This window comes from Triticum aestivum, chromosome 1D (genome assembly GCF_018294505.1).
Source record: "Triticum aestivum cultivar Chinese Spring chromosome 1D, IWGSC CS RefSeq v2.1, whole genome shotgun sequence".
In the NCBI taxonomy this organism is placed as follows: Eukaryota; Viridiplantae; Streptophyta; class Magnoliopsida; order Poales; family Poaceae; genus Triticum; species Triticum aestivum.
This window is the reverse complement of record NC_057796.1, coordinates 43,064,138-43,083,105: the sequence shown is the minus strand read 5'-3', so window position 1 is coordinate 43,083,105 and position 18,968 is coordinate 43,064,138. Positions and strand designations below refer to the sequence as shown.

General features: G+C 47.2%; 1 protein-coding gene across 2 annotated transcripts; it reads left to right on the top strand.

Annotated features, from left to right (window-relative positions):
• Positions 1-12,541: 12,541 nt before the first annotated feature.
• LOC123180178 (D-ribulose kinase) lies at positions 12,542-15,056 on the top strand. Of its 2 annotated transcripts, none has more exons than XM_044592146.1 (8): positions 12,542-12,810; positions 12,920-13,110; positions 13,211-13,350; positions 13,458-13,716; positions 13,810-13,945; positions 14,048-14,136; positions 14,247-14,594; positions 14,690-15,056. In XM_044592146.1, exons 1-8 carry the CDS (start codon positions 12,756-12,758, stop codon positions 14,888-14,890), a joined length of 1,419 nt encoding a protein of 472 aa, XP_044448081.1. In that variant the 5' UTR covers positions 12,542-12,755; the 3' UTR covers positions 14,891-15,056. The 2 variants fall into 2 exon arrangements, with proteins under 2 accessions (XP_044448081.1, XP_044448082.1); XM_044592147.1 differs by having other exon boundaries at positions 13,198-13,350.
• The last annotated feature ends 3,912 nt before the right edge of the window (positions 15,057-18,968 follow it).

Sequence of the window (18,968 nt, the reverse complement as noted above, 5' to 3'; positions counted from 1 at the left end):
TATTAATCTTGTAGGCATATCAGGAGGTTGATATGGACGCCAAAGTGAGAGAAGTAGCCAAACGTTTTGAATACAAGGCCAAGTCATTTAAGGCTTACGACATGAATGGGTATCGCTTCCACACTGATAAACACACGCGTGAGAGGCCCAACCGAAGGTCAATAAATAGTGTGGTCTATTGTCTAGGGACAGATGGACGTCACTACTATGGAACCATCAAAGAAATTTATGAGTTGCAGTATTGTGGTTTACAAGGAGTGAAGCCCATCGTATTCAAATGCAGCTGGCTCAATCCTGAGAAAGTGAGACGAACCCCTAGTATTGGCTTTGTCGAAGTTGAACGAGCAACAAAATATGCAGGAAATGATGTCTATATTATGGCTCAACAAGCTACACAAGTGTTTTTTCTCCCATACGCGTGCACATCTACGGAATATATCGATCTCTTGAAGTGGGATGTCGTGTACAAGGTACCCCCGCGTATCAAGGTACCTACCCCAAACAAGGACGATTACCATATAAACCCTAACACATACGAGGGAGAGTTCTTTCAAGAAGCAGACACTAACGAAGACGAAGATGATGCAAAGGAACATGATGGCGTGCATCACGAACATGATGCTATGGAACATGAGGCCATGGATGACATGGAAGTAGATAATGCAGAGGACGAATACGAGGATGTTTCTGACCCTCGAGCTTTGGCATTACTTATGCGATGGCACATGGGGCTAGATGAGGATGAGGGCCCCCCTGAAGACTTCGAGGATGAATGTATGAACGGGCGTGATAGCGATGATGAAAGCCCTGATCCAAATGTTGCACCTAATATTGACCCTTATTTCTAACAACTCCATGTAATCGTGTGAGAACTCTATGTATGTGTGTCACAACTCTATGTATTCGTGTGGTTAACAACTCTATGTATTCGTGTGTGCAACAACTCTATGTATTCGTGTGTGCAACAACTCTATGTATTTGTGTGTGTAACAACTATATGTATTATTGTGACAATTCCATTTATTCTTCATATGTGATATATTTATTGTATTTACATCAAGTTGTATCATCTGTACTAACTAGTTTGTTCTTCTTCGTATCAGGTGATTGAAACATGATAGGTAGCAAGAAGATTCCAAAGGAAAGTTTGAAAAAAGTGAATGATCTGTACAATGATCAACCTGCTCGACCGGTGAAAGCGGTGGCCGCTCCTTCATCGGTTGCCACAACAGCCAAGAAGGCCAAAGGATTGGCGGGTCTAGACACCCGTCCGGCAAAACGTGCAAAACAAGGTCGAGTACCACGCGGGGGAGGAGTAGGAGGCGGACGAGGAGGGGGAGTAGGTGAGGCAGGAGGAGGAGGCGGACGAGGAGGAGGAGTAGGTGAGGCAGGAGGAGGAGGCCGACGAGGAGGCGGACGAGGAGGGGGGGTATGTGAGGCAGGAGGAGGAGTACGTAAAGCAGCCCAGAGTAGAGCACCTCTTTCTTCTCCTCGACCCTCTGATGCAGTGCTTCACCGTGCTCAGGAGGAGGAAACAGAGGATGGGGATGAGGCGTGTGAGGAGGAGGACGAGGAGGATTTTGCGGAGGAGGTGGTGGAGGATGAGGAGGAGGTGGTGGAGGACGACGCCGTCGAGAGGAGGCTGGTTGTTCGTCAGGTTTCTGAGGGTGGGGATGGACCGTCACGGGTGATAGAGCACCACGAGGTGAGTGGTTCGCAACGGAGCGGTTCGACTATCAGCACTACTTCCGGAGGGAAAGTGTGGTTGCGTGGTCCTTCAAAGCTTCCAAGACGTCCATATGTGCATAGAGACGTGTTGATTAAACCAATGGGAGAGAAGTAAGTGGTTATCTCGACTCATCCCATATAAATTGTACCTTTTGTCATTTCCTCACATATAATATGACTTCACTCTTCGAAATGCAGAAGCTTAGTAAAAGGTGGTGAGAGGCGTCTGCAACGGTCGCCGAGTGGCATCATTGGGGGTCTTTGTAGGTTAAATTATCCTGGACTAGTCACTTTGCCGAACGGTATCATTGAGCCAGCTTGGTCATGGGATCACTACAAACTTGCACCATATTTCCTGGATATGCGTCAGAGGGTTTATGATAACAGAGCCATGCGAGTGGTCAACGATTTCTGGGTAAGTCCTTTCAAACACCTAAATGTCAATACCAAAAGGTTTAAATTTGCCATAGTCATGATTTAACCCTTCTCACATGTATGCATGTTTGTAGGATTTCTATACATGCGTTGAGGGTCAGAAGGATCGTGCAAATGTGGTGGTCGAGAATATTGCCAAGAAACTAGTCCACGACATGCACTATGAGGAGCGCGTTCGGTTAGTGGTCAAGTATCACGCGGACTATCTCAACCATAGGAGTTCCAAACAGGAGGCTCGAGGGACGCATCTTTCACGGGACAATTACTTCAAGGCAAGTGACGATGGATGCTTGCTATTCCCTACATTACCGCAAATTTGGAATCCTTACTAAGATGTATTTGTTTAGTTTACAGGTGATTCCTCGGTAGTGCGCTGACAAACGTCCGTGCTGGGAGAAGATCGTCGAACGGTGGACAGATCCAGGGTGGCAGGATGAACACAAAGTAATATCTGAACGGCGTAAGTTGATGGGGGGTCGAGGACACCGTCAAGGCAACCTCACCATCCCAGGTGTCGTCTCAAAACATGTAGGCAACCACATCCTTTTTATCATATTCTCTTTCATTTGTGATCATTCCCTTGATTGTTTGGATCGCTTTCTTTTGCAGAAAGAAGACACTGGCAAGGATATCACTTACTTCGAGGCATGGACCATCAAACGTACCAAAGACGACAAGGACAAGGACCCTCTCCACCCGGAGAGGGACTGGATCAGCTCTAAAGCCCGGTCAGATGGAGAGAACTACACCAAAAAATTGAAGGAGACGTACGGGCCTGACACTGATCCTCACGTGCTATCGTTTGACCCTCTTGTGGCCATTGCCGCGGCAAGCGGTAGACCGAATGGCCGGATGGCTGTTCACCTCGATTCTGTCATAACCTCCTCCCTTCCGAGAGTCAACACGCTCCGTGCTATGAGTACTGGCTCTACTCCTACCGTAGAGCGTCACGTACCACATTCCGTGAGCATTATTGAGGATATTCAGGTCAGTGCTTCTTCATTGATCCTTCATGGTCCTGCATATTTGCATTTCAACATGAATGACATTTGCATTGCCATATTGTAGACTCGACTGATTGACACCGAGAAAGAACGAGATGAAAACCGGGCCAAACTGAAGGCACAAGATGATCTAGTGAAGTCTTTACAACATATGGTGGCCAATCTTTATTCCATGCAAGGCCAACCAGTGCCAGAGATGCCACCGATGCCAGAGTGGAACATTGTGAGTTTCGTTCAAACTATTTCTATCACCATTTTCGGCATTACCATATGCATTCATCTCACTATTGGGTCAATCCATCACAGCTCAACCCATCACAAGGGTCGAACAATGTTCCGGTAGTTCCACCTCAAGTTGGTGGAGTTGGGGCAGCAAGGGAATAATGCCTTCTAATGTTGATGTTATCACTCCGGTTGATGGAGTTGGGGCAGCAAATGGAATGATGCCTTCTAATGTTGATGTTATCACTCCGATCTCCAAAATCGCGTGAACTTCATGTGATGTTATGTTAGAAATTGTTCCTTGTATGTTGAGAACTCTTGCATCTTGAGACTTGTAAACTTGTGGTAGTCGAGTGTCTTCACTACTATTTCACCTTTTATGCACTATTGCTTTTATGTGGAATGCTTTTCAGAATCATTGCTTCTTTTGTTCAATGATGCCTATATGTGACATGTTCTATGTGTGATGAACTATATGCTGCTGCTGTATATGTTTCGCTGCAGGAAAGAAACAGAAACAGGAAAAAAGGCTCCTGCGCACACCATTACCGAGGGTGGCTCTCGGTAATAACTGTGAAACTGGACCATAATGCACCCTTTACCGAGAGGCCTCTCGGTAAACATGTACCAACCAGTAGAACCTGACACCTTTACCGAGAGGCCTCTCGGTAAAGGGTAATAACCTGTGGTGCCCCTGACAACTTTACCGAGAGGGCTCTCGGTAAAGGGAAAAGGATTGCCGAGGGTGGCTCTCGGCAAAGTTGGACCTCGGCCTGCTCTCGTGGTCCCACATGTCAGGAGGTGACACATGTCAGCCTCCTAGTGGTTCTCTTTGCCGAGAGGGGCTCTCGGCCAAGATGGCCCTCGGCCTGTTCGCCTGGTCCCACATGTTAGGAGTTGACACGTGTCAGCCACCTACTGGGTGGCTTTGCCGAGAGGGGCTCTCGGCAAAGCTGGCCCTCGGCCTGTTCGCCTGGTCCCACATGTCAGGAGCTGGCACGTGTCAGCCACCTACTCGGTGGCTTTGCCGAGAGAGGCTCTCGGCAAAGCTAGCCCTCGGCATGTTCGCCTGGTCCCACGTGTCAGGAGCTGACACGTGTCAGCCACCTACTGGGTGGATTTGCCGAGAGTGGCTCTCGGCAAAGCTGGCCCTCGGCCTGTTCGCCTGGTCCCACGTGTCAGGAGCTGACACGTGTCAGCCACCTACTGGGTGGATTTGCCGAGAGTGGCTCTCGGCAAAGCTGGCCCTCGGCCTGTTCGCCTGGTCCCACATGTCAGGAGCTGACACGTGTCAGCCACCTACTCGGTGGCTTTGCCGAGAGTTGCTCTCGGCAAAGTTGGCCCTCGGCCTGTTCGCCTGGTCCCACATGTCAGCAGCTGACACGTGTCAGCCACCTACTGGCTCTCTTTGCCGAAAGTGGCACTTGGCAAAGAAGGCCCTCGGCCTGTTCCCCTGGTCCCACATGTCCGGAACCGCCGGCACCGTCTGCTATCCGTTAGCTACTTTATTTTGCCGAGTGGTACTGTTTGGCTCTCGGCCAAGCCTTTGCCGAGTGCCCGTGTTCTGGCTCTCGGCAAACTCCTGTTTGCCGAAGAGATGTACGCCGGGCGGCTTTCGCCGAGGGTGACACTCGGCAAAGGCTTTGCCGGCGGTTTTCGGCCCTTTGCCGAGTGTCTGTGGCACTCGGCCTAGCCCAGAATTCCAGTAGTGTCCCCCTCCTGTTCCCGCCCCTGCGCCGCCTCCCCGGGAGGTGGCCGGGGCGGCGCGCCCCCTCCCCTTCCTCTCGGTCCCCACCTCCATTGGATCTCCCTCGCCGCCGCCGGCAGGTGCCCCCGGCGCTGGCCCAGGTGGCGCCGGCGGCGGCTGGCCCTTCTGTCCCCGCGCGCTCATCCCCTTCCCGGGGCAGGTGACGGCGGCAGTGCTGCTCGGCTGGGCAGTGGCCCGGCGACCCGGCAGCGGTGGGCGAGGTGGCGGTGCTGCCCTTGGCGGCAGGGCGGCGTGGTGACGTGCTGTGGCCGGCGGTGCGCCCCCGGCCCAGATCTGGGCCCTCCCGGCCCCATCTGGGTCCTAGCGGGCTGCCATTGGCGTGGCTTCGACGTTCTCTGCGTGGCGCGGAGGAGCAGCGGCTCGGACTCGAGGTGGTGGCGCCGACGGCATGCCTTCTGCAGCGTGAAGGCGGAAGCTTTACGGGCATCTGAGGACCCGGCCGAACCTGTGGGCCCACGGGACCGGTATGCTCCTGCTGTCACGTCCGGTCAGTTATCGTCGTCGACGGTGGAGTTTGGGCCCTCCGCGTGCCAACGATGCTGCTGTCCCGAGTCCCGGCTCTTCTTCTTCGTTGAGCATGCCTCTTTCGCGGTGCCGTGGTGAGACGGCGCGGAAGCTTCAAGACCGTTTTGGCACATAGTGGTGGTTTGTTCGGTGGCGTGCTCCGGAGCGCCCGAGTTGAAGGTTGGGATCGGGAGAAATCCATGTCGGCCGAGCCGACTCCGACGCGGTGGTGCCTGAGGGTGCCGCCGAACCTTCCTCAAGGGCGTCAGAGGTACCCTTCCTCTCTCCTCGTCGCGTACCGGGGGAAACCCTTGGCAGCAGCGTCGTCATCGTCGCGTCCTTTCTTGGAGGTGTTGATTGGTACCGGCGCTTCGGAGTATAGGAGCTTAGTGGAGGACCCCCGGTGGGCGCGGCGGTCATGAAGCTTCTTCGTTTTTGTGGATCCGCCAGTGTCGGCATTTGTTTCTTTTCTTTTTCTCTTTCGTTTCTTTTGGGCGTGCCTGTGCTGCTTCCGCCCTATTTCATATGCATATTTGATTTCTTTCAATTCAATACAGATGTTATATTTTCGTATTCAAAGTGAAAAATGAATGCTCAAAGAATAAATGAGTATACACATGATACTTTACACCGCCCATTCTATAAAACCTGAAACTATTTATCCTTCCTTCACGTGACTCACTCTCGCATGCCGGTGTTAGAAAACCACATGATTTATTTTTAAAGAGGCAGGAGTGGATGTAATTTTTTATTTAAAATATAGTGCAAAGCAATTCTTAGAAAATTTTCCTAAAGTTTTCAATCCCTACAAATCAAATAAAAATGTTATGCACAAAATTTACAAAGAAACAAATCCTCAATAAAATCTGAAATTGCTTGATGAAGGTTTCCGAACTCACCCCTTCGTGCGGGCTCTGGCCGAGGCACCAAGCCGTGACGATCATCCCGAGGTGGGCATGGTGCGGCTAAAAGGACGTTTCCAGTGCCCGCCTGTCTGCCTTGACTGACTGATGTTGCCTTGGAGCTCCACTGTGTTATGGAGTACCCTTTTGAGATTCGTGATGACGTTCGGGTCTCCTGGTGTTTGATGGAGCATGTCGGCCAGTGCTGTGGCGACTTGGAGGCCGCGGGCTGGCGTTTGGAGTACGGCGGCATCCATGGGCTTGTTCGCCTATGCCGGCCTCACGACCTAAGGTAGCGAGGGCAGTTGTGGTTGCTCGTGGCTGGCGTCGAGTTTAGCGTCGTCTTTCATTGTTCATCATTCCTTGCTACCGCGCCTCATATGCGGCGGCCTCTGCTGTCCCCTTCTTAAGTTGTAGGCTAGCGGCTAACGTGGCCTGCCAGAAGGCCTCCATTTCCTGCATGGTGGGGTCGGTCTATGGTATAGGGGTGCCGAGAAAGTGCAGTGCGTCTGCATTGATGATGGACAGCGTCACTGTTACTTCGACGAGGCCAAAAATTCCGGCCCCGAGAGTCATGAAGCCCGGGGTCCGGCGCCAAAGGTGTTGAAGGTGACCAGATGATGTCCAGGCGGAGGTGGTGCAGGAGGTGTTGATGGACCGATGACTACCGGCTCGGAGACTGGAGGAGGGGCTGGAGGCCCGCCGTGGGCTACAGCGACCTTGAAGGCGTTGGTACTGAGGTCCCGGCTGGTGATGTTACTGATACGTCTCTAACGTATCTATAATTTTTGATTGTTTCATGCTATTATATTATCGATCTTGGATAATTTTTATGTAATTTTATATCATTTTGGGGTACTAACCTACAAACTTGTTGTTTTTTATCGTATCCGCTTGCGATTAGATGCATATTTTTTTTCCTTTCAATTCAATGCATATGTTATACTTTTGTCTTCAAACTGCAAAACGAGCAGTGCTCAAAGAATAAATGAGTACACACATGATACGTACAACACCCATTGTATAAAACTTGAAACTATTTATCCTTCCTTCACTCTCCCGCGCGCCCGGGTTAGAAAACCACATGAATTTTATTTTAAAGCTGTTGGTGTGGATGTAAATTGCCCTTTAAAATATAGTAGTCCTTAGAAAAATCCTCAAAAAAATCTAATCCTCAAAAAAAATCCAGTGAAATTGCTTGACGAAGGTTTCCAAACTCACCCCTTGGTGCGGGCTCTGGCCGGGGTACCGAGCTCTGACAATCATCCTGAGGTGGATGTGCCCCGGCTAAAAGGACGAAATCACTAATTAAGGAGTACTGTTGCAAAGAACACTCCACTTTCCCAGGTCGCGACAAGTGGCGCACATGCAACGCGCCACTTGTCGCAACCTGGGAGTTTTCCCTTTTTTTCGTAGATCCGTTTATTCAAAACATTTTATCTCTTAAACCGTGCGTCCAAATCTCGAACCGTTTTCATCATTGAATTCCTCGCGTTGAGATCTTCAAAACTAGATCCCATGTTGATAAATTTTGACGAACTTTTTTTTCATGAAAAAAACCGGACGACAAAAACAGGGCGAAAAAACCGAACCAGGAGCACGGTTTTTTTTCCTTTCCGAAAGAGGCACGCCCGTAATTCTCGCGAAATCACAACCATGCCTCTCGTGGAAGCAAAACCGTGACTCTCGTGGAAGAAAAAAAACAGAAAATGCGTTTTTTTCGTTTCCGAGAGGCACGGCTGTGACTCTCGCGAAAGCACAACCGTGCCTCTCACGAAAGCAAAACCGTGACTCTCGTGAAAGAAAAAAAACAGAAAACGCGTATTTTTTCCCTTTTCGAGAGGTACGGCCGTGCTTTCGCGTAAGCACAACCGTGCCTCTCGCGGAAGCAAAACCGTGACTCTCACGAAAGAAAAAAAAAACAAAAAACGCGTTTTCTTTTTCCCTTTCCGAGAGGCACGGCCGTGACTCTCACGAAAGCACAACCGTGCCTCTCGCGGAAGCAAAACCGTGACTCTCCCGAAAGAAAAAAAAAACAGAAAACGTGTTTCTTTCATTTCCGAAAGGCACGGCCGTGACTCTCGATAAAGCACAACCGTGCCTCTTGCGGAAGAAAAACCGTGACTTTTGCGAAAGTAAAAAAACACGTTTTTTCGTGCAAAAAATTTTTTCTTTTCGAATTTTTTTTATCAAAAAGCTAAGAAAGACCGGGGGAAAACCAAAACATCGAAAAAAACTGGAAAAAAAACCTTTTAAAAGCCAAAAACGCGTGCGAAAAAAAAACCCGAAGGGAGCGTCCAGAGCGCGACACGTGGCGAATGGCTAAGAGCGCGCCAAGTGGCGCTGATCGTTGCGAGGCTCCCGAAGGAGCGCTCGTTAACTAGTTGCTCCCCTAAAAGGATGTTCTCGGTGCCGACCAAATGCAGCCTTGACTGACTCATGTTTTCTAGGGGCTCCACTGGGTTATCAAGTACCATTATGAGATTCGTGTGATGTTCGGGTCTCGTGGTGTTTCATGGAGAATGTCGGCCAGTGTCGTGGTGGCTTGGAGGCCGTGGGGTGGCGTTTGGAGTAGGGAGGCATCCGCGGGCTCGTTACAGCTCATGCCAGCCTCATGACCTAAGGCCGCGAAGGCAGCAGGGGTGTTTATGCTTGTGGCTGACGTCGAGGTTTGCGTTGTCTTTCACTGCTCATCATTCCTTGCCACCGCATCTCATACTCGGCGGCCTTTGTCATCCCCTGCTTGAGTTGTAGGCTGGCGGCTAATGTGACCCGCTAGAAGGCCTCCATTGCCTACATGGTGGGTTGGTCCTCAAAGAATAAATGAGTACACACATGATACGTACACTGTCCTTTGTATAAAACCTGAAACTATTTATCCTTCCTTCACGTGACTCACTCTCGCACACAGGGGTTAGAAAACCACATGCTTTTTTTTAAGAGATTGGAGTGGATATAACTTTTCCTTTAAAATATAGTGCAAAGCAATCCTTAGAAAATTTTCCTAAAGATTTCAGCCCCTACAAATCAAATAAAAATGTTACGCACGAAAAATTACAAAGAACAAAATCCTCAAAGAAATCCAGTGAATTTGCTTGACGAAGGTTTCTGAACTCACTCCTTGGTGCGGGCTCTGGCTGGGATAAGCGTGTTGCGGCTAAAAAGACACTGTCAGTGTCGGCCAGGCGCTGCCTTGACTGACTGATGTTGTCTTGGAGCTCCACTGTTACCCCTATGAGATTCGTGGTGATGTTCAGGACTCTAGTGTACCGTGGAGCATGTCAGCCATTGCCATGGCGGCTTGGAGGCCACGGGCTGGCATTTGGAGTAGGGCGGCATCCGCGGGGTCGTTACGGCCCATGTCAGCCTCATGACCTAAGGCCGCGAGGGCAGTAGTGGTTTATGCTTGTGGATGGCATCGAGCTTGGCGTCGTCTTTCATTGCTCATCATTCCTTTCCACCACGCCTCATACGATGCAACCTCTGCCGTCCCCTGCTTGAGTTGTAGGTTGGTGGCTAATGTGACCGTCGGAAGGCCTCCATTGCCTGCATGGTGGGGCCGGTCCCCGGTATAAGGGTGTTGAGGAAGCGCAACACGTTTGCTTTGATGATGGGTTGCATCATTATTACTTTGGCGAGGCCGTAAATTTCGGCCCCGGGAGTCGTGAAGCCCGGAGGTCGGTGATGAAGGCGTTGTAAAGCTTGGCGAGGCCACCAATGCGATCTTCTGGGCGGCGGGATGCAAATGCGGAAGCCGCCAAGGTGGTTGGTGCCGAACGCTAGTGCACTGAAGAAGACGATGTGGGCAGGGGAGGTTAGTGGTTCGATGTCACCAGGCATGTCCCGTCTGTAATGAAGAGGGAGCCAAAAGTTAGTCTTTCTCTCGACGGGAGGCCGTCGAAAGCTAGAGGAGCTCCGATTTGGGATCGATCTTGGTCCAACGCTGCCTGTGCCTAGCGTCCAAACAGATGGTGCATAAAATCGCCAGTACTCTTGGTAGGGTAGAGAACATGGCCGGAAGTACCAAATCAGAGGTCGCACAGAGAGTTACCCAGGTTCGGGCCTCCGGGAAGGACTAGTACCCTACGTCCTGCTTTGTGTTTGTATTCATGGTGGGATACCTTGTGCGAGAGATTATAATGAGAGATGGGGTTGAAGTCTACCGAGAGTATGGTTCTACGAATTTTAGATGGGAATGAGAGCCCCCTAGCCCCCACCTTATATAGGCGATGGGGGCTTACATGGGGTAGATCCAATCTGACCGCCATCATGTGGACTTGGGGACCAAGATGGTCTCTAGATGCTTATCTGACCTTTGGGCTCCTTCCTGCCGGATCATGGCCTTACCACTAGGTCCTCGATGGCCAGCGGGGGATTTGATATAGCAACTCACATTCGTTTGTGCTTGGCGTTCCCGCTGGACTGGACACGTGTCAGCTGTAGGAAGTATGGTTACGAAAGTGACTTCGGTTCGCCAGTTCAGACTCAACTCCTCGATTTACGTTAGCGGACTTACATGTCAAGCCGGAGCTCCATGTCAACTCCTTGGTGGGCCCTCCGGGCCCCTTGGCAGGCCTGCTGTCGGGCTCCTCTTCGAGAGGCCACCCCTGGTGTATTACACTATAACAGAGGCAAATCAAGTAACACACAATTAGAAAAGTTTACTTATGATTCAAATTCTACTATGTGTGGAGAAGACGATCCCCTAGCTTTATTCTAACAAATATAGTGAACGGTATAACTATTAGTTGGATTGATGAAGTGCATCGAATGGCTTTCGCTAAGAAAAATACTGACTGAAATATAACATTAGCACAAAACTTTCGACCGGATTATATGCATGCATCCTGTTAAGTTTAGCTTATGATAGGTAATTACAGTTGTAACTAACTAGCAAAAGGCCCGTGCGTTGCAACAACAAAAATTATAATCTTTGCTGCATCACCGAGATACACTATCACTCTCAAATTTTGTGAATCATGAATATTTCTTTTAAATCATGAATATTTTTTAAACTCATGAACATATTCGAAATCATGAATATTTTTCAAATTAATGAACACTTTTACAAATTTTTGAAGATTTTCCAAAATCAAGAACATTTTTTGAATTCATAAACATTTTATACTATTTGCCAAAAAAAATTAAATTATGAACTTTTTTGATTACCCAAACATTTGTTTTTAAAATTTCGAACATTTTTTCAATAAGCAATTTTTTTTAAATCATGAACATTTTTTGAATCCATAAACATTTTATGATTTATTAAATAATTTATTTAAAAATTTTCATTTGTTTTACTTCTGGAACTTTTTGAAGTCCCAAATTATTTAAAGTTAAAACTGGAAAAGGAAAATAAAAATAAATAATGAAATGTCAAAAAATAAGCTGCCCGGACATGTGTGCGCTGCGTCTTTGCAGTGTGCAGAGCGCAATATAGGAGGTCCCTACTGCATGCTGCATGGGCCAGCCCAGGCGAGGGATTCCCTTGTGTAAATGTTTTTTATCACTTTATGTGGCATTGGTGGGTAATACTTTGCAACTTTGGGGGCAATTTCCGTGACGTACCGCTAGTAGCAATAGCCCATTTATTATTAAGTAGGTATACATATAAATATAGATATAGATAATGGGTAACTGCATTATTAGCAGGTAGGTAACTGCATTTGTAACTAATAAGCACTGACAGTGCTTGCTTAATACTTCCTCCATTCCTAAATATAAGTCTTTTTAGAGATTGTAATATGGATTACATATGGAGTGAAATGAGTGAATCTACACTATGTAGTCCGCATTGAAATCTCTAAAAAGGCTTATTTTAGGAAAGGAGGGAGTAGTCCTGATTGCATGTTCGATAGTAAAAGAATGCGGGTCTATTGCAGAAGGCTGTCACACTAACACAGTACAGTAAAGTTTCTGGAAAAAATAACAGATCTAACCTATCGACCCTTCAGGTTATATATGTATCATCCATTTACCAAGGAAGAACAACCGGGAGGACAACGGACGCACTGGTCGGTTCAGTTACACCAGCCCCATAACCCACAGCCACAACGGTGGTCTTGTGTCCAAAGGTTCCTTATCCTTCCCCAACAGGCATCACCTCCTCTTCTTCCCAAGGTCTATCGTCTCTTCCTATCACCAAATCAACCCCAGCAATTGACCAATGCACTTGGGATCGAGCCACCCACCATGCCAATCCTCAGCCTCTCTGCTAAGCCGCTGTCTCGCCTCCCTGCAAAACAAGGTAATTAATCAAGTCAACACTTTGTATGCACCAATTAATTCAGTTTCTAAACAGTATCTAGGGAAAAACTTGATTCAATGTACGTTTTTCCTGCCAATGTCGAGGTTAGGCAGGGTGCGGAACCTTGCGTCTTCGTCGAGGATAAGGATCACGATGCTCAACCAACAAGATCGTCAGGGGAATGAAACCGGCAGGCCTCTGTACCTTGGGATAGACTTCGGAACCTCCGGCGCCAGATACGCTCTTATTGACAAGCAAGGGGCCATCCACGCCGAAGGCAAAAGAACTTACCCAGCTGCTGTAAGAGCCTGGTCACCTCTCTACCCATTTTTTAGTTAGATTTTTTCCACTCCTTATGAGCTTGTTCGTACATCCTTTTGGTTGGAGACTTGCTAGGCAGGTTGGACAAACCACTAACTGGGCAAGCTCGTGGAGAGAAGCACTCTTCCAGCTTCTGGGCGACATCCCGCCCGTTCACCGGTCATCAATCTCATCCATCTCCATTGATGGGACTTCATCAACCACTCTCATCATTGATAGGTTTGCAGACTTTCGTCGAGTCATGAATACAGCCACGTACAATAATTTTTTGGATGATAAAACCGGATGACCAATGCAATGTAGTGCCTTTTTTGTGCAAGCTGCAGAAACAATGGAGAGCTTCTTGCCGGCCCTTTCCTCTACAACGAGAGCTTCCCCGACGCGCTGCCCATGGTCAGCTCGATTGCTCCTGCGAACCACACCGTGTGCTCCGGTTCGTCCACCCTCTGCAAGCTCGTCTCATGGTGGAACAAGAATTGTTCGAATGGCAGCAACGATTCGGCGATACTGATGCACCAATCAGACTGGCTGCTGTGGCTTTTGCATGGAGAATATGGCGTTTGTGATTACAACAATACTCTAAAGGTAGCTGGAGTACATTGTTGCAAATCTTCACATAGGTTCTATGTACGGAAGGCAATGGGTTTATAAATTTTCCTGCAATGTATCCTACTGCAGGTAGGGTATGATCCAGAGATTGGCTCATACCCAAGCTGGCTCATGTCACAGCCATACTCACACATGTTGCCTTCTTCTGTCAGAGCACCCGGAGTTCCCATTGGCCCAATCAAAGAAGATGTGCGCTCACAATATGGTAAGTTAAGGGACATATTTTTGTTTCAGTACTATGGTATGCAGTTGAATAATCTAATATCATTACTAGTTCATCTTAGACTGACTAAATATGCATTACCAGGCTTTTCGAATGACTGTGTGGTCTGCACTGGGACAACCGACAGCATCGCTGCCTTTCTTGCAGCACGAACCACTGATGCAGGAAAAGCGGTGAGTTCTAGTTCGGCCATAGAAATCTAATAAGCACAGCAACTTCTTTAAAGAAATCAATGGTTATACCTACATGTAGTACTAACTGAACCATGTAATCGATCAATCAGGTGACGTCGCTCGGTTCAACACTCGCGATCAAGCTCGTCAGCAGAGTCCGCGTGGAAGACGCAAGGTTCGGCGTCTACAGCCACCGCCTGGACGACCAGTGGCTCGTCGGCGGGGCGTCCAACAGCGGCGGTGTGGTGCTCCGGCAACTCTTCAGCGACGACCAGCTGGTGACGCTGAGCAAGGACATCGACCCGTCGTCTCCTTCCCCTCTTGACTACTACCCTCTGCCCAAGAGTGGCGAGAGGTTCCCTGTCTCTGACCCCGACATGGAGCCGAGGCTGGAGCCTCGACCCGACAGCGACGCGGAGTACTTGCATGGCATACTGGAGTCCATGGCGCGGATCGAGGTGATTAACTAAGTCATGCGCGCTAGATAACCAGGAGTAGCATGTACGAACTTAACTGGGCACTGAAATGTTGCTGAATATGTATATGGGTGCAGGCCAGTGGGTACAAACTGCTGAAGGAGCTCGGCGCGACGCCGGTGGAGGAGGTCTTTACGGCAGGGGGAGGCGCGCAGAATGAGAAGTGGACGGCGATCCGGGAGAGAGTGCTTGGGGTGCCTGTTCGGAAGGCAGAGCAGACAGAGGCGGCGTATGGAGCTGCATTGCTAGCACTCAGGGGTGCTACCACGGGCTCATGAAAACACACTCAGGGGTGCCATTTTCTTTTGAATCCCAGTAGAGTCATTGAGTTCAATAATAGTCCCCTTTTAAGTGAGTAAAAAAATCTACAAGAATAGCTCGACCGAGCATTGCAATCCTTGTAAATTCAGAGTGCAATAAATAGGGTGTTTTCTGGTCTTCCAAGCTTATTTGTTGCTTTTCTGGGAGGATTTCATTATCACAGCAATAACGGGTTAACAACACGCGAAGGAAGAAAGAAATTATGCTAGGTGTTCAGACGTATAATGCTAGCAACATGACAACTAAACAACTGTAGTAGTCAAAAATGCAGTTTTATAAAGCAAGTCTATGAAGAAGCAGTTGAACTCATCTATATGCAGAACCAGATTGACATACTGCACGCCCACACCTGACCAACCAATTGCCACCAGATCTAGTAACCTATCATAGATCTTTCTGCACCACTGAAAGGAACAAGCGTTAATCTTTTTGCACTGATAAATACAGCTTCAAAAGCTAATCTAAAACAAGCATAGGGGACGAAGAAGAATCAGATGTGAAACTTCCCCATCTATCCTCTGTGCGGCCCCACGAAATTCTGAACCAACCACGCAGAACAAGTATCAAACACTTGGTGTGCACCAGCAAAACTAGAAAGCAAAGTAGGGAGGAATTCGAACCAAGAAGAGGGGGCGACGAAATCGTAAGGCATGCCAGTCTTTTACCCTGTGTTACCTCAACGATTTGAATGGGGGGCAGCAATTGATCAGATTTCCGTCCCAAGTTCCTAAACAGGGCACACCTCCTGTGCCCTCGATGGCGGAATCAGAGGGGCCGACAGTAAGGAGGATGAAATAGATGGGTGTCTAGCAGCGAGGGAACAGGGGATGAAGATGTAAACATCGCTGTACTGCCCAAAAATTAGGCGCCTCCTTAAATGTCCACCGCGATGTTGGGAAAATTCATTTCGCGCGATTTTTCTTCTGCCTATGGAAACTTTTTTTTTAATACACGCGCATACACTCACCCCTATGAAGGCAGAAATAAATGCGAGCATCAGGACTTGAACCCTGATGGGCTGGGAATACCGCGGTCCTCTAACCATCCAACCACAAGTTGGTTTGCTATGCCAATGGAAACTAAGAGGAGATATTCAACGGGCACGGCCTCCTTTTTTTTAGGATCGGCCTCCCTGTCTGTTGTTCAAGTAAATTCAGTCAAATTTTGACTCGACTTTGTTCGAGATGGTCCACCGGGACTCACATTTTTGTATCATCTAAAACATGTAAGCATTATTTTTTACCCCTCTAAAAATACTCAGTCTCGCTATATAAACCTTTCAAAGTTTATCCTTGTTTTTTTATGGAATCAACTCAATATTCATGCGCTCAATTTGAGGGATTTAAACACTAAATTCAAGCAACATTCCGGTAGTTCTTTTATGGTATTAGGTTACTCCAATGAGGAGAAACGTCGGATAGCAAACCGGTTTAACAGTCGGCTTGGGTCCTTCCCGACAACATACCTTGGCATGCCGGTTAGTGACTCGCAGATACTTGAGAAGGACCTTTGGCCAACAGTGACCAAGATCCAACATCGGATTGAGCCATGGCAAGGTTTATGGCTCTCCAAGGCAGTCCGGGTTATTTTGATTAACTCCTCACTGACGAGTTTACTGATGTGTATCATGGGATTCTATAGTTTAAATGAATCCCTACACCACGACATCGCCAAGTATCTATCTTGCTTCTTTTGGGCCGGCAAAGGTGACAAGCAGAAATACCATATGGTGAAATGGTCCGAGATCTAAAGAAGATCAGAGATAAAATGTTTGGTACGTCAACAATTCAACAATTTAATTTTGAAGAGGCACTAAAGGATCCACCCAAATTAAAAGTTGCACATAATTATTAAATCTTTTCTTTGTCAAGATATGTTCTATTGTCTTCGTGTTATTATTTTGTAGACATAAGGAAGTCGGGGACGACTTTTCTCCAAGAGAGGGAGCATGATATGAACATGGTCATCACTGGTTACAAGTTTATACTCCACGGAATTGTTAGCTGGAAGGAGTTGTTAAGTCGAGCCAAACATCATGTTGACATTCATAAACATTTGAAGAAGTACGCAAAGGTGGAAGCTAAAATGATCCATTCCATAAAGTATTTGCATTGCTTCTTTGTACTGGCCTATTTTGCTTTATGTGATCAGCTAGAGTCGAGGATGGCTCCTTTTCAAGAGGGGGGGGGGGGGATGATGAGGACATGGCAACCATTGATACATCCCCGGACATCAAAGGAGAAATCATAATCATCTGCGTCAAACAAACAAATGACGAGGTTAACGCTAACTTAAGTTCATACTACAATTTTGAACACATGGCTGCACTTTCATCTCCTTCTTGTTGGTTATTTCAGGTGCAATATGGAAGTAAGAGAATAATATCTCAGCTCATGAAGAAACAAAGTCAAAGAAACATGTTTTATCAAAACAAGTTTCAAGTGAAGCTGATGCTATCGGTTTTTACCTCTTATCTTTTGGCGCCTCGCACTCATTAGAAGGATAGATAGGGCCGTAGAGGTATATCACCAGAAGCTATATCAAATTTAATTTCCAATGCAAAAAACATCACATCATTTGGAGTTGTGAGTCAAAAGTTCTAACCATTCTCGTGGAAGGTGTCCAGGCTGTCAAAGGCTTCGCAAATTTTCGAGGAGCTCTCCAACAACTTTTAAAGTTGACTGCTTACTCCCCCAAGGAAGCCATGCAAAGTTGTTTACTTTTGAATCTTTTTTAGAACTATCTAAAAGGGGTTGCCCCTGCTATAAAACCCCATCTCCCCCATCCTTTTAAAAACATTTTGTCAAACCATTCAGCTACAAGCTTATGCGGCAAGAAGGAGCCTCTGATCCTTACTATCTTTGCTCTTGTGAGTTCATTTAGATTTGCGAGAAGGAGCCTCTGGTTTCCCCTAATTTGTGATCTACAGTTCCGGCCATTTTGTATGGGTTAGTCCCGGTTTGTGGTTCTGCGATTGTTCAGACATCATCCCCAACGTACGGGTTGCATCCAACCTTGACAGGTATAAAACTAGTTATCCAGACTGCTTGCAGCTAGTTATCCCTCCCGATTCGACACTACGACATGAGGATTAGGCCACCCTTGGGCGTGAACTTGTTCAGCGGGTTTCCACCTATCACGGATGGTCCACCGAGAGTCACATTTTTTGTACTCCCTCTCTAAAGAAATATAAGAGCGTTTAGATCACTAAGAAGCATACCTTAAAATTGGTGTTCTATGCAAAATCAATCCCAATAGTTGGTGGTTTGTGCAATTTCCTCTATGAGCGAAGGTCATCGTGGCATAATTTTCATTTAGTTGATGGCTAGCTTTATTGATTGGAGATATTAGTTGCATCATAAAAGAGTATTAAGATATAAATCCACATTAGGCATCATGAATTTGTTCGTTGCATATATTTATTTATTTATTGAAAAAATTGGTTATTGTTAGTAGAACAATTCTTGGTCGAAACATGTTCTCAGCCAAGCAAAATATGCCATACCCTTTTAAACGAGGGACATATTGTACCCCATGAAACTGCATAGAAATTTCATGAATAATACGTAATAATCATCATGCATTAATATTGAAGTGTATCAAGAACCATTACATGAATAATTATAATTTCAGACGTTAACCATGAACTGGACGCCGACCGTGTGTGTGAGAGAGAGAGAGACTTGGGGAGAAGCGAAGAGGAGTCAATGTTCTAAATACCAGACAAAACCACCCAAAATTGGTCGACTCCTAAAACTGTTCAGGGTGATATGGCTCCACTGGAGTGAATTTGGGGTGATTTCTATACTTCTTTCTTTGACATTCAATGTATCTCCTTAAACTGTTTTTTCTAGAGATGACATCTATGTCAGAGATATACACATGTGTCACATGGTAATTCTTTAGTAGACCTTTGTGGATGTGTTCATAGCCTATGTTATACTCAAAAATTTCTTATAAAAATACTACACTACATTATCCATGCAACTGGAGATTGGTGAAATCGTAACAAACAACAACTAAATCTTCTATTTC